The sequence below is a fragment of the Globicephala melas genome, chromosome 10 (assembly GCF_963455315.2).
Source record: "Globicephala melas chromosome 10, mGloMel1.2, whole genome shotgun sequence".
Lineage (NCBI taxonomy): Eukaryota > Metazoa > Chordata > Mammalia > Artiodactyla > Delphinidae > Globicephala > Globicephala melas.
Genome location: NC_083323.1, coordinates 49,798,983 through 49,813,930, shown reverse-complemented (window position 1 = coordinate 49,813,930; position 14,948 = coordinate 49,798,983). Strand labels below are relative to the sequence as shown.

General features: G+C 39.3%; 1 protein-coding gene across 8 annotated transcripts in view; it reads right to left on the bottom strand.

Moving 5' to 3' along the window:
- Positions 1-14,948, bottom strand: part of GRIP1 (glutamate receptor interacting protein 1) — a 697,619-nt gene that overhangs the window by 159,156 nt on the left and 523,515 nt on the right. For all 8 annotated transcript variants that reach the window (XM_060306088.1, XM_060306085.1, XM_030866357.2 and 5 more), the window contains 3 exons: positions 13,015-13,150; positions 10,537-10,682; positions 3,266-3,349 (listed from right to left, as the gene is read on the bottom strand). In XM_060306088.1, the coding sequence (XP_060162071.1) occupies positions 3,266-3,349; positions 10,537-10,682; positions 13,015-13,150 (366 nt within the window). The remainder of the gene's footprint in view (positions 1-3,265; positions 3,350-10,536; positions 10,683-13,014; positions 13,151-14,948) is intronic.

Here is a 14,948-nt window from a genome sequence, read left to right as displayed (position 1 = left end):
TAGAGAAATTTCCTCATCCAAAGTGAAAAGCAAATTAGTGGCAGAGTGATTTTTCCTTTCTTTAAAAAAAATTTATCATAATTTTTTTCATCTATTTAAAATATTTTTTTATTGGAGTACAGGTGATTTACAATGTTGTGTTAGTTTCTGCTCTACAGCAAAGTATCTCCACTCCTTTTTAGATACTCTTTCCAAATAGGTCATTACAGAGTATTAATTAGAGTTCCCTGTGCTCTACAGTAGGTCCTTATTAGTTATCCATTTTATATATAGTAGTGTGTATACCCAATCTCTCAATTTATCCCTCCCTCCCTCCCCCCCCAGTAACCATAAGTTTGTTTTCTACACCCGTGACTCTCTTTCTGTTTTATAAATAAGTTCATTGATTTTTTCCTGTTAACCTAAACCATCTTCTGGCTTGATGGCAAAGGAATTAACAGAAATTTAACTCTCCATGATATAGGCCAGAACATCATTTTTCATTTTATGGGTACAAGTTTCTATCGTTTGGGCAGTGAAGGTGTTTGGATCTGTGACATATAGCATTAGAAACGTAATTCCATTCATCAGCTAAAAGCCTGTTTTTTTTTAAAAGATCCATCCTAATTGGGTAAGAAGAAATTCTCCAGCACTAAATGAATATGCTTCATCTGCAATATCTTCCCCTCCCTCTTCCCTGAATGTCCTGGTATTCCCCATTGATATAAGTTAAGCTCAAATCCCATCTATGCCATAATGTTTTACTTGCCATGATAGCATTTATCCACAGTACTTTCTCATTCTGCAACTCTGTTTGCGATTAACCAATAACTCTTAAGGGATGGGCAATGGCCACCTTTTGAGCAAGAAGACCCTCCAGATGGGCCTCAAATTGATTTGGAAATATAAGTTCTTTATTTATTCTCATTAAAAATTACATAAGGGGCTTCCCTGGTGGCGCAGTGGTTGAGAGTCCGCCTGCCAATGCAGGGGACACGGGTTCGTGCCCCGGTCCGGGAAGATCCCACATGCCGCGGAGCGGCTGGGCCCGTGAGCCATGGCCGCTGAGCCTGCGCATCCGGAGCCTGTGCTCCATAACGGGAAAGGCCGCAACAGTGAGAGGCCCGCGTACCGCAAAAAAAAAAAAAAAAAATTATGTAAAATTTGACACATTTTTATGTTCAACTGACATACTAAGGGAGTTATTAAAACCTACAAAAATTTGGTACTCATAAACTAAAATTGGCTTATTATTACTAAGGTTTTAAAACCAGTATAATACCAAGAAGTCTGATGTCCACACAAACCTAGGCCTCATTCATTCATTCTTCCATTTATTAAGTGCCTACCATGTACTAGGTAGGAGTCTAGGCTCATATTAAAATATTCTTACTACGCATGCACACATGGATATTTGAAATTCCTGCCAATTGTGGGAAGGACATTTGTTAGCATCATATCATCAGTTGTCTTGAGGTGGTTGTAGATTGCAATTGCTTCTATTCTTTTTAGTTCTTAAGTGATAAATTACTGTTGGTTTAGCTCTTTCATTAGCAATTTGATTTTTTATTGATTAACCATACAGCAGCTAGTGATGAATATCTGCACCAGCAGTATTTTTTACTGAAGCATTTCAATAATCAGGCTTGTAGGAATGCGAGTCAAGCGTGCCTCTCTTTCATATTTATATTTCAACACCAGATTCGTATATACCACCTTCCAAGCTAAAATTACTTGTACACTGACATTTCATTATATTCATCTAGTTTTTTTGCACAGAAATTTGAAAATGGTTAAGGTAAATGATCTTGGGGTCTGTCGCTCCACCTAAATGTAGGACTTGGTTAGAAAAGTGTAATAACTACTGGTCTAAACCATTCCATGGGTTCCTAGTTGCCTGTTTTCTCTAATATTCATTTGGGCACTTTATCAACTTACATCTTAAATTCACTGGACTGTAATCTCCTGTAGATAGGGGTCCTGTCTCATGACTCCATAGTACTCTGCCTGATGCTGACATGTTGACATGTCCTTAATGAATATTTGATTGACTGATTTTCTTAATGATTCACACAGAATTGAACCTAATGCCCAAAGCTCAGTCATTAAGGCAAGTCTGTATAAGTGAACACATCTGTTTTATTCCTTGATGCATGTACATTTATTAAGAGGCTTAGTTAATTTTAATTAATGTCTTAATAATTTTGATAGAATTTTGACTCTGGTGAAGTAGAAAATGTAATAGGTAAAAACAAATTAAAAAATCAAGAAATGTTAAAAATTCCTGATGCTTACCTAGCTCCCTATTGAACCTATTGAACCAATTGTCAGGAATTATGAGTTATTAATGTATGTGTAGTCTTTTTTTAATAAATTTATTTATTTATTTTTGGCAGTGTTGGGTCTTCGTTGCTATGCGTGGGCTTTCTCTAGTTGTGGCGAGTGGGGGCTACTCTTCGTTGCAGTGCACGGGCTTCTCATTGGGGTGGCTTCTCTTGTCACAGAGCATGGGGCTCTAGAGTGCGCGGGCTTCAGTAGTTGTGGCACACAGGCTCAGTAGTTGTGGCTCGCGGGCTTAGCTGCTCTGCGGCATGTGGGATCTTCCTGGACCAGGGCTCGAATCCATGTCCCCTGCATTGGCAGGTGGATTCTTAACCACTGCGCCACCAGGGAAGTCCCTTGTATGTGTAATCTTTAAGGGATGAAATTACTAATAAGAAAACTAAAATAATAAAAGCCAGAATTACAGCTCAGAATTAATGGTTTTGTAGACAAGTTAGAGTCACCTGACATTTTTATTATTCATATCATTCCAAAATAAGGTGAACTGAGCTGATGCACATCAGGGGGAAGCTGCAGTAACAAGATGTATTTTAGGAGAAAACAATTTAAACAAAGTTACTTAATCCTAGTGCATTAAATCAAATCATCCACATTCATCAACATTTTTGACTCAGCGATATAGAAAAGTATAAAAGGGAAGACAAAAGACATGTTGACAAGTGGCAAATCAGTAGGATGACTGTGAGTTCACAAGGTTTACAAATAATGGCTTCTTGTTCTGTATTAACAAACTGGAATAAATTAGCTACATCATTTGGATTCCACTTTGATTCCCAATTACTGCTTTATTTCTTTAAAGAAAAATGGGTGCAAATATTATAATGTGACTTTAGGCACTGAAAACATCAGTTTTTTTTAGGATGACTTTCTAGTTCACTCCCAGTATTTCACTGACAAATTCTCCAAGAATATCTGTTAGTTCTATTTTCTAACCGCCACCTACCTCGTATTACAAAACCAAAGGTATTGCCTTCTTTATGTAACGTGACCTCCACCGTTCGGAAAATAACACTCGATCCTTGAACGGCTGAATGCAGGAAAGAGAGAGGAAATGTAAGTCTTACATCATAATAACATCTCTGGATTTTTTGATAGGCATAAAATACTACAGATCCCCTGTCGCAAATAATTCTCGTTGAGTAATAAAACAGCAAAAAAGTCTGTTTTTAAAGAAAATGTTACAAAAAGTAATTGGAATGACATACAAATACCATAAAATAGTCATGTGCATAAATGACTTATATAGGTCCAGGTGGAATCAAAATCAGAGATACTTCCTTTCCTCCCGTGTAGCCAGTTTTTAGACAGAGCATAATATTCACATTGTTAAAATTCTATATAACAAGAGAGACAATCTTCATATGACAAATAGAATTGTTTTCCCTTTGTATAATGCAAAAATAATATGATTTTTATAAAACATATGAAATAATTATTGTCTTTATATTTATTTTTGCAGCTAGCACAAGAAGGAAAAGTATTACTCTCAGATTACCATTAACAGGTTAAGCTGATGCAAACTGATTTTCTGACATGATGCATAGCAATTAAACAAAGACAACAGCAACCTGAATGAAACTTGGAGAGAAAAAGAAATTCGAAGTACATTCAAAATATTATTACTGACTAATAAAATAAAGATCTACTTAATTTTACTTGATAGTATCATGCTTAGGTTGTGTTTGCATGGTTATTGCTCTAATTTCACAAAATGAAATTCCATTGCCAAGTTGCTATCTCTAATTACATTATACACGAGGGGATAAGTTATATGAAGTTATATGAATAGTAACTAAACTACCCTTTAAGACTGTTTTTTCAAGAAACTAGTGAGTAATTGTGATTATACTCTTGCTAGATTTAAAAAAATATTTTATCATTATGGATACAAGGATATTTTTATTCATGGAGACAAGGGTTGGCAATCTATAGAATTTGATGGTCTTAGCTCCTTTTCTTGAATTTGTACAGTGATGTTCAATTGTCTAAGGCTGTGTTCATTATCAATGACTCATTTTTTACATCGTTTCTAGATCCTGAAGGGCTTATTACATCAAGCTGTCAACAAGAAACATATAGACAGAATTTAAAGGTATCTTTGAAAAGAACGTTTCTTGCCATTGACAGAAATAGGAAGTAATTTTAATTAAGCATTAATTATAATTATTTTTTAATTATCAGAAATTCTGAATCCTCAAAGGAATGGACATGATTATGAAAAGTACACAGTTAAATTCACAAAACTGCACACAGCCAGCTGAGACATAAAGTACAATAAGAACTTGGATCTGCTAAAAAAACAACATAAACCTACAGCTGAACAAAATGTTTTGGTACGCTGCTGATTTAATTAAATGTCATATTCTTGCTATCAGGGGAATTTCAGTTTATTCTAATCAGCTAGGAACAGTGCATACAAATAGCTGGAAGTGTTGAGGTACGGTATTAATTAAATGTAAAAAACTGAGTTCAACCCAAATGTTTTCTTATTTCCATGACCCAACAAGCCACTTGAAGAAACTGGTTAAGAACATGATCTTTCTGTTCTATTAAGGAAAAGATATGGAGAGAAATAATTAATGAGCATCTACTGTATGCAAGGAACTCTGCAAAGTGGTTTACAAATTTTATTTCATTTAATCATTAAATCAACTTTCAATTATATACAGCCAAATTCTAATTCTGGGCCACCTGTCCTTGTTGGCTGAGTGTCTGTTCTGGGGATGCAAAGCACTGTAATTTCAATTTTGCTTGAACTAAATCTTGCTGACCATAAAATCTTACAAACAAATCTAAAGTCAATATAAAGACTTCGGGGATTATCTACAGCTTTAGATTATCCACACTCTTGCTGTTCATCATTTACAAAGATAAATGGGAATGTTGACTACATTTTAATATATTTAATGAAATAGATTTGGTCTTTATAATTTATATTTGCATGAATGGCTCTTGGCGACTAGGTTTTCATATTCAGCACCAGACATCCTGTTTGGCCACATGAATTTTACTCATTACTTCACATGTGTGTATGTGGACATACAGATCCAAATAAGGGGCTTACCCAAAAAATCAAACTGGGCACATAAGAAGGCTAGAGAAACCAATCTTATAATGCAAAAATACTCCTCCCTAGTATTTTAGTTGTACTGTTGTCCCTTGTTTCTATATGTGCATATGCATATACTTCTATAACATGAAGTGACATTCTCTATTTTATTATGGTGGATTTGGTTTTTCTAAATTATCAATATATACTATTTCCCATAGGAGAATAGGAGTTCTGCACTTTCCCACCTCATTACATTGGGTTTGCACAGCTGACTTGCTTTAGCCAATGGGGTGTTAAGACACGTGAGCAGAGTCTGGAAATGTGCTCCTGTGGTTGGGCTTGTCTTGTTTTCCCTCTGCCACTGTCACAGGAAGAGCTTCCCCTGGGTAGCTGATGCTTCTTCATACTACATTCCAGAATGAACCATGGGGAGGAGACCTGGGACGTCCACCACGCCACACCTCCCCACCATATCATCATCATCATCATCATCACCATCATCATCTATCATCTGTCTATCTTTCTTAGAATTAGAAATGAGAAGTAATAAGGCTGTCACAGGGACATGCTTTAACACACTTATTTGAATTAAGGAAGCATTCCTTCCAATAAAAAGCTAGTCTGATTTAGCTGATGGTTTAACGGTGAGGACCGCCTTTGACAATAAGACTCTGTGGCAGATGTTTTCCATAAAACAAACGAGGTAAACCTGTAGCTCCAAGGTTTGAATGGAAATGGTATACAAAGATGTATAAAATAAACATCATGCTAAAAATTATATCCTATCCAACTACTGAAGTTTATCATAAAGAATTTTAGGTGTTAAAAACTGGATGAGAATTATGTAATATTTCAAAATTCTTTAGGGGTTATGCGACCCGAAAATTTGAAGGCACTCCTCTAGACCAACTTTGAACACACTAATACTCAAGATACAGCCTGGTAACATTCTCTCTAAATACGGTCTCAAAACACCACATAATTTTATAAAGTCAGAAAGAACTTCAGAGCTCATGAAGATCGACTATTTCATTTTCACTAAGAAACTGAATCTCAGAACAGGTAAGTGGCTTGCCCAAGGTCAAAGTTCCATTTTTCTTCTATCAGATCTCTGTCTCTGTACCATTCTCTCTCTCTTTCTCTCTCACCCTCTCTCTCTCTCTCTCTCTCACACACACACACACACACACACCTTCCTCCAATTCTTTCTGGATTCTGGGATTGGCTGAGCCTCAGACTGCTGTGAGAGTTGCAGTCTCGCCTCGGGTGGCCTACCTTTCATCAGGCAGCTCTCCTCCCGGGCCCTCACTGCTGCTGGCTCACTCCTGTTCTGGCTGTCTAAGCTCAGTGAAAGGGAGGCTTATTAATCCCTTCAACCTCCCTGAACTCACAGATCTTATCAATTTATCTAACATAATAGAAGGAGACAGAGATAATCCTTGGCGAATAGACCTCTTCTATCTGATTTCTACCACAGAATTCACACTTTTGTGTTTAAAAATATTTTCTCTTTTTCCATCAGCTTTACTGTGTGAGGGAGGAAAAGCTGGTATAATCACCAACCCCTGAATATTTCTGATGCCCACCCTCTCCTCTTTAACCCTATTAATGCTATAGTTATTCAGGATATTACCTCTCTTTTGGGAAATTATAACAGCCTTGGGGCTTATAGCCTCTGATCTGTTCTCCATTTGACCTCTTAAAATAAGTCTAAAAACCCTGATCTGATGATGCTGTTCCTTGGCCTTAAAACCTTTAAAGGCTCCTTATTGCCCACTCGACACCATCCACACTCTACCCACATGGCTTATAAGGCCCTCCTTCTCTTGGTTTCTGTTTACCTCACTGGCCTCATCCCTCTCTAGGCCCGCTCTTTCCCTTTGTGTTCCAGCAACTCCAAACCGTTTGCAGTTCAACCTCCGTACTGGACTATCTTCTCACCTCCTTGCCGTATCCTGTGCCTGGAATGTTCGTCTTCCTACTGGACCTACATAAACTCCTTCAAATCTACCCCGAAATGCCCAGCTCTGGATTATCTGGGTTTGCTGGATAATACTCAGCATATCTCCACTACTGGCCTCACCCTGAGAGCTACACTAAGAGTTCCTCTTAGGAAGAGGTTGTGTTTTATGGATATTCATCTACCCACTAGAATACAAATGCTTAATCAAAGAGCATTAGCTCTAGATATTTGACTCCTCTTAACTCCTTAGCAGTGGTTTAAGACAGTGATTTCAAAGCAAACTGACTTTCAGTTCAAGAAAACACAGTACTTTCAGTGTAGTAGCAGTAGTAGTAGTAATCATGATAATGGTAATAGTGGCTAAGATGCACTATCGCTTAGTGAGTATGTGCTTATGATCTAAATACTTTACAGGATTATAGCCTTGAATTCTTACAAAAATTCTACGTCCATTATAGTTGTTTTATAGCTGAGAAACCTACGGCTCAGAGAACTTAAATAAAATGCCCAAAGTCACAAAGCTAGAAAGGGACAAAACTGACATTTAACTAGTGACACAGCCCAAGCTCTCAACACTCTGTTTTACTGCCTGCTCTTAATGAAAATGAAAAACATCGTAGCAAGGTTTCAGAACGCAGATTCCAATGGATTTTGTTGTAAAATCACCATTAGATTTTCAGTGTTAGATTTTAGGTTAAGAATAAGAACTTATGACTGGTATGTACACTCACTCTCTGAGTGCTGTCATCTGGTCCCAAAGCTTCAAACACCATCTATAGTCCCATTACTCTTAAAGTTACATTTCTAGTCCAGATCTTTCTCCCAAACGCCAAACCGTATCTCCAGCTCTCGTCTTAACATTTTCTCTCAGCGTGGCAAATAGGCCCCTTAACTGTAGCATCTCAAACAACAAACTACTGATCTTCTCCTCGCAAGTCAGCTCTGCCTGCATTCTTACCCACCCCCGTTAACGGCAACTCCATCCTTCCAGTTACTCAGACTCAAAACCCGCTGTGGGCCTTCACTCCTCTCTTTCTGCACAACCCACATGAAATGCATCAGGAAATCCTGTTGGCTCTATCTTCAAACTAGACGAGGGATATGAGGGCTCGTCACCATCTCCACCACCATCTTGTATCTGAATCACTGCAATAGTCCTCCAAACTTCTACCCTCGTCCCTGCAGTCTATTCTCCACACAGCAGCTAGAGGAGCCTTTGAAAACATACATCAGATCATGTCACTCCTCTGCCCCAAATCATACAATGCCTTCCTGCATCATTCAGAGCAGAACTTAAGGCCCCTCCAATGGCCTACACAGACGCTCCTATCCTTTACACTTCAGACCACCTCCCCCCACTTCTCTGCATGCTTGCTCTGCTCCAGCACACCGCCCTTCTTAATGTTTCTAGAACAATGCCAGATGTGTTCCTGCTTTTGATCTTAGCACCGGCTTTTCCTTCTTTCTGGAACTCTTTTCCCCCAGAATCCATACAGCTAACTTCCTCACCTCCTTCAAGTCGCTGAGTAATGTCACTTTCTCAATGAAGCTGTCCCTAACCACTCTATTTAAAATTGCAATCCCATCCCCAGCCCGGCACTCCCAACCCCGCTCCTTATTTTCTTTTTCCCACAGCATTCATGACCCATAACATTCGTACGACACACAGCTGATCCTTGAACAACATGTGTTTGACCTGCATGGGTCCATGTATATGTGGATTTTTTTCCATAGTAAACACCACAGTACTGCCCTATACCTGGTTAGTTGAATCTGCAGATATGGAAGAACCTTGGTTTCGGAGGAACCACATATATGGAGGGCCAACTATAAGTTATGCATTGATTTTCAACTGCGCAGAGGGCTGGCACCCCTAACCGCCTTGTTGTTTAAGGGTCAATTTTAATTAACTTATTTACTGTGGTTTTAGTTTAATACCTGTCTTCGCCTGCTAGAATATAAATTCCACCGATGTACTTTGTGGGGACTGGAACATAGTAATGCCAATAAGTCATTGCTAAACAAATAAATTATTATCGGTTAGTAATAATCAGTCTGAGTTCTCAGTAGTACAGAAAAGCAAAGAGCTGACTTTGATGCCTACTAATTTGGGAAAGATATCTAACTTAAGTCTCTGTAAAATGAGAATAATAATGAAAATAATGCCTATCTTACAGTTTTGATTGATTTATATATTTATTATTTAACAAAAACTTTTATAGTGTCGGGCACTGTCCTAAATGCTATACAAAACCTAACTCATTTAATCCTCATAACAGATCTGTGAGTAATACCATAGATTCCTAATATCATCCCCAGTTTTCAGATGTGCAAACTGAAACACAAGAAGCTTAAGTAACTTTCTCAAAGGCACGTAGCTAGTAAAGTTGGAGCTGGGATTTAACTGGTTATTATTATTATTTTTTTTTGCGGTACGTGGGCCTCTCACTGTCGTGGCCTCTCCCGTTGCGGAGCACAGGCTCCGGACGCACAGGCTCAGCGGCCACGCCTCACGGGCCCAGCCGCTCCGCGGCACGTGGGATCCTCCCGGACCGGGGCACGAACCCGGGTCCCCTGCATCGGCAGGCGGACTCTCAACCACTGCGCCACCAGGGAAGCCCTTAACTGGCTATTTGACATCAAAGTTCAGCTCTGCTATGCTTTCTTCGTGGTGAGGATTTAAGTGAACCAATAAAAGGGGCTCCTTACAATGCTGGACATTTAGTAAGCTCTCAAAATATGCTGGCTGCGCTTTTATTATGTCTATTATTATTACTTAACAATGTATTCTGATTCTATTTTCATGCTTCAGAAATGAACATAACTATACAAGAATCAATAGAAATCACGTTAAACATGCTTTTCCTAAACTTAGTCACTAAGTACAAAGCCTGGATGGAACCTAATGCACAGAATTTATAAATATGTGGACAGTTCATTAAAACAGCTAAAGTACAATTATGGGGTTCACAGATGGCCTTAATGAAATATGAGTCCTAGATAATTTCATCATTATTTATGCTCTTTTACATTCTTCCTGAGTAGGCTATAGCAATTCAAATAAGTTTTAAATATGAAGAAACTATACTCTACCATTCCTGTAATAAGACAATGATGGCAAAAGAGAAAAAGATAGGAAACAATAGTTTTAGGCCAAAACGTGGTGCAGCTGTTCTGCCCCTGGCTTGTGATGACTTACAGACTGGCGGCAGCTCATACTCAACTTCAAGAACCACTCTTTCCCCGACATTCTTCAGCAAGCTGATGATCTCATCGTGGCGGAATTTGGCCAGGTTGATGCCATTCACTGCTTTGATATAGTCACCCACATCCAGCTGATCACTTCTGCAGAACAGAGAATGTCGCCTCAGTGGACCCCTCCTTTCCGCAGGCCAGTCTGACCACACTTCCCTCTTCCCCATCATGGATAAGCATGCAAGCCCAGGATGCCGACGCAGCTGGAGTCCCGGCTCCTAGGATGTGGCTGGTTCCTAAGAGCGGGTGAGCAGCGGAGGGTGGATGAGAGGGACTCAGTGGATCCCTCTTCTCACGCTGACTGCACACTTCGCAAGTCCTGTACTGGGTCTGCTGCTGTCTTCAATTTCTTCCTAACCCTCTACCTCTTTTACTTTTAAGGAGCACCGTAAAACAAAATAAAGAGAAAGTTATCTTTAGTTGCTCTGCCCATAAAGAGGTGGTGCTCTTGGGGCAGACTATCCAGATCCTGGACCCACTAGAATTTTCCTTTTCTTCTCATTCCCTCTCATTTTTGCTGCCTGCCTTTTGGACATTTCCCCACTTTTGGTATCTTCACTGGGAGTGTGTCCAGGGCCAACCAGAGGGTGAGCTTATTTTGCTGTTTATTGCTTATAGCGGGACTAATAAAAAAAAGTATTGGTGAAGAAGAAAGTGCAACAAAAGTACTGGCTTTCAGTAACATTCTCCTCTCTTCACCATCGTAATAGAACCTTGGCTACTCTGAGGCTTTTAGTCAAACTCTACTTTTAAACCAAGAGCAGGCAGCAAGAACTATGATAGGACTTAATTCAATAATATTTTCTCCCCAGAGAAAAATACCAAGTTCATTTGTTTTACATAAACCCAGCTCTAATCGTTCTTCCTTCGAAGCCTCCGTCATCCGTTCTAGCCAGCAGTATGTGTTGTCACTCTTACCTCAGGTTTACTGACTGACACTTATTCGGCAACTTAATTGCCTAATGCTCTGTGACAACCCTTAAGTTGTTGCTTTTTCCTATTATGCAATGCGATTATTGCTCCCAAACTTTTCATGTTTTTTATACCTTATTTCCCCCAATAGATTATAAACCCTCCTAGGGCAGGGCTCTTATCTTTACTTATTTTGGTTTACTACCTGTTAAATGGTAGTGGCTTAAATAATAAATATTTGGTGATCGATAATACTCAACATAACTGGCACAGCGCTACATTTAATTATAGCATCAATACATGTGAAAACCACATTCTTACCCTCTCCCCTGCCAATCACACTTGCTCTAGGGGCTGCATATGCAGAAGCCCTGGAGACAGAGGAAGTCCTAGCATCATGGATTGGCCACGACTGTTAAAAGTTAAAGGAGGCTATGATGTGGAAACAAATCTCTTAAAAATCATACAGGAAAAGAACATAAGAAAGAATGTATATATGTATCACTGAATCTGTGGTACAGCAGACGTTAACACAACATTGTAAATCAACTGTCCTTCAATCACAAAAAAAATAAAAATGCAAAAAAAAAAAAGAAAAAAAACCCGAAGGAAGGAGACTAAGGTGCTTGTGTTGACCTCAGCCTGTTTTACAAACAATTCCCCAGATCATGGAGCAATCAACTGGATTGAGCTTATAAACTGTACCAACAGGTTGATCATGGAAAGTAATCACTATTTCAGGTGACACTTTATAAGTTAAGAACTCTAAAACTTAATTTGTGCTTATGTGGACACAAATATTGGTGTCCAGGATTTAAGGGACATTAACCTCACTTTGAATGAAACCTGGGCATTCCACCCCCTCTTTCTGAGGTAGATTTAGAATTTGTCTGCCAAGCACACCTACCGCTGGCCAGCACCCAAGACATTCTGCTGTCAGCAAGACGCAGTGCACTCTGCAGTTCATCAGAACAAGGACAAAATGAGACCTCCTCACCCAAGCCTTCTGTCCTTTCGGAAACCACCTCTTTGTCTTAACGAAAGGAAAATCTCACAAGTAGAAAAGTTGAGAATATGCAGGAGAAGCAAAATTGGTACTTAGGAACCTGGAGTTGGGCCTCCCTCATTTTCTAGGCTTGTCCTATCCCTCTGTGGCAGCTTCCCCTTATCCACAGCATATGCGTCATCTGTTCCCCATTAGATGATCGGACCATCTCACTCCCACTGCAGCCTGTCTGCTGTTCGGTGGCAATCTGAGGACTAGATCCATACAGACACTTTAAAATTAAAATCTCAGGAGAGCCTGGCTGCTCCTGAGAAGACATGAGAGCTCCCTGGTGATTCTGGCACAGGCCAGAAAAGCCATGCTTCTGAAACGTGCCCCCCTATGCTTCTGCCCCGCAGATAGCAGAGTCGTTTGTTTACTAGTGACCTTTTCTGATGGAGCTTTAACGTTTGAATTAATTACATCACGCATTCCTTTTTCTACGTTTCCACACAATGCAGTTACCTAGCAGCAATTCCTCCCTGCCGCAGATTAGATACTCTTGGCTTGCCGTCCTTGTCAATTCCACCGGAAACCGTCAGCCCAAGGGTAGTGCCTTCCTTCTTCATCAGTTCAACCACGGTGGAGCCCTTGAATTCCTCTGTTAAAAGAAAAGCATCTGGTTTAGTAAATGACAGTAGAAGCGCAAGGGGTTGTTTTTGTGGGTGGTGAAGTGACTCCTCCCCATAAACTCTTTGCACTTTTTCTTTTGTGGGAAAAGATCTGCGGTCTCTTTTCCATTGCAACTTGCAGAGTAACTCATAAAGATGAGCATACAGGTAAAGTGGAGCAGATATTCCATTACAGGTTATTAAAATGGGTACCAGTGGGGTAGTTCGCTCTAGATTCACAATAGTCTGACATGGCTTATGTACAAGGATAATATTCGCCCTTTGTTTTCTGTCATTCTGAAGTGACTTTCTCTGGTGTCTCTCCTTGTAATTCCAAAGGGAACAATTGAGAGTCGTAAGACAAGGGGCTAGAACGGAATTTTAAACAATGATACAAAAGCATATAGTGCAGACTCCAAGTTCCCGATTCATTTTTGCTGAGGAAGCCAAGTGACACAAGAGAAGAGCTTTCTACAGGTTCAAGAAAAATATTATTGACTTTTTTTTTTTGTCTTTCAGAAAACAAAGTACAATAGCTTCATGTTATGACTTACGTCATTTCTTACAAAATGTGTCACAGTATGTTAAAGCAGGGTTGGTCCTCAGAATCCCCAGGGAACTTCTGTTAACTCCCCATTCTCTACTTTCAAAATTTTAAAATCTCACTGATCTTGTGGGGATAATGTCTACGCACCAAGAGGGAACCCACATCTTTTGATTTTAGGCACTACAGAAAGAAAACTTTAAGACTATCCTTGCTTTCAGAAATAAAAATGCGTCAGTATTTACCTATCCAGAGGCTAACTATGATAAACATTGTTTTACAATTCTCTGTTATGTTATCCCCCTCACTGCATACACTTTCTGGGTAGGGATGGGGAAACTGGACAGTTTTCCAACTCCTCTTGAATCAGGTTATGAATTTCAGGGGTTATGAACTTCTAGGACATCAGAGACACTCATTAAAATTCAAGAACAGACTTCCTTTTTCAAAGTCTAGGACATCAGAGACACTCATATTAAAATTGAAGAACAGACTTTCTTTTTCAAAGTCAAAAAACCGAAAAGATTACTTACACACTTCTGCCCTTTATTACACATGACAGAGTTAATTATAATTTCAAAATTTATGAATGCTTATCATAAAGGTTTTTAAATTGTGGCTGCTGGTCTACTATCCCATTAGTTGATAAAAAAATCAAATCATGTTAGGGAAAGAAATAATCTCTCATCTGATCTCGTGAGGAGAACAGAACACTTGGGGAAAAGAGGCAAGAGGGACAGGCCACTGATTTCGATGTAATAATCAGTCTAGGCAGGACTTTCAAGATTGCCGGATCCTGTGACCTAAGCAGCCCTGCATACTTCCTTTTTCATGGCAGTTTCATGACACTGTATACATGAGTTGTTACTGCTCTTTAAAACAGAAGCCAAGGAAGAGTCAGTGAGTGTGAGTGATGTCAGCTTCATTTACTACATTTTGAATGAGAGACCAAATAAAGATAGACATTCAAGAAGCAAAATTCTTGTCAAGTCCATAAAAGCACAGGGCCCGTTACATGATTTACCAGGAGCATTTGTAACAAAAGTCCACCACAGTGTGCATTTTACCTAAGCTCTCTTAACACAGAACAGAACAACCCTCTATATATCCCATAAAGACATACATAGGCCCAACTGATGGTTGAAGAGGTCAGTTTAACAAACAACCCCTATCAGTCCTCCTTGGCAGAAGGCTAGGCATAAATTATTTTAAAAATAAGGTTAATAACTAGAGGAATGAAAATT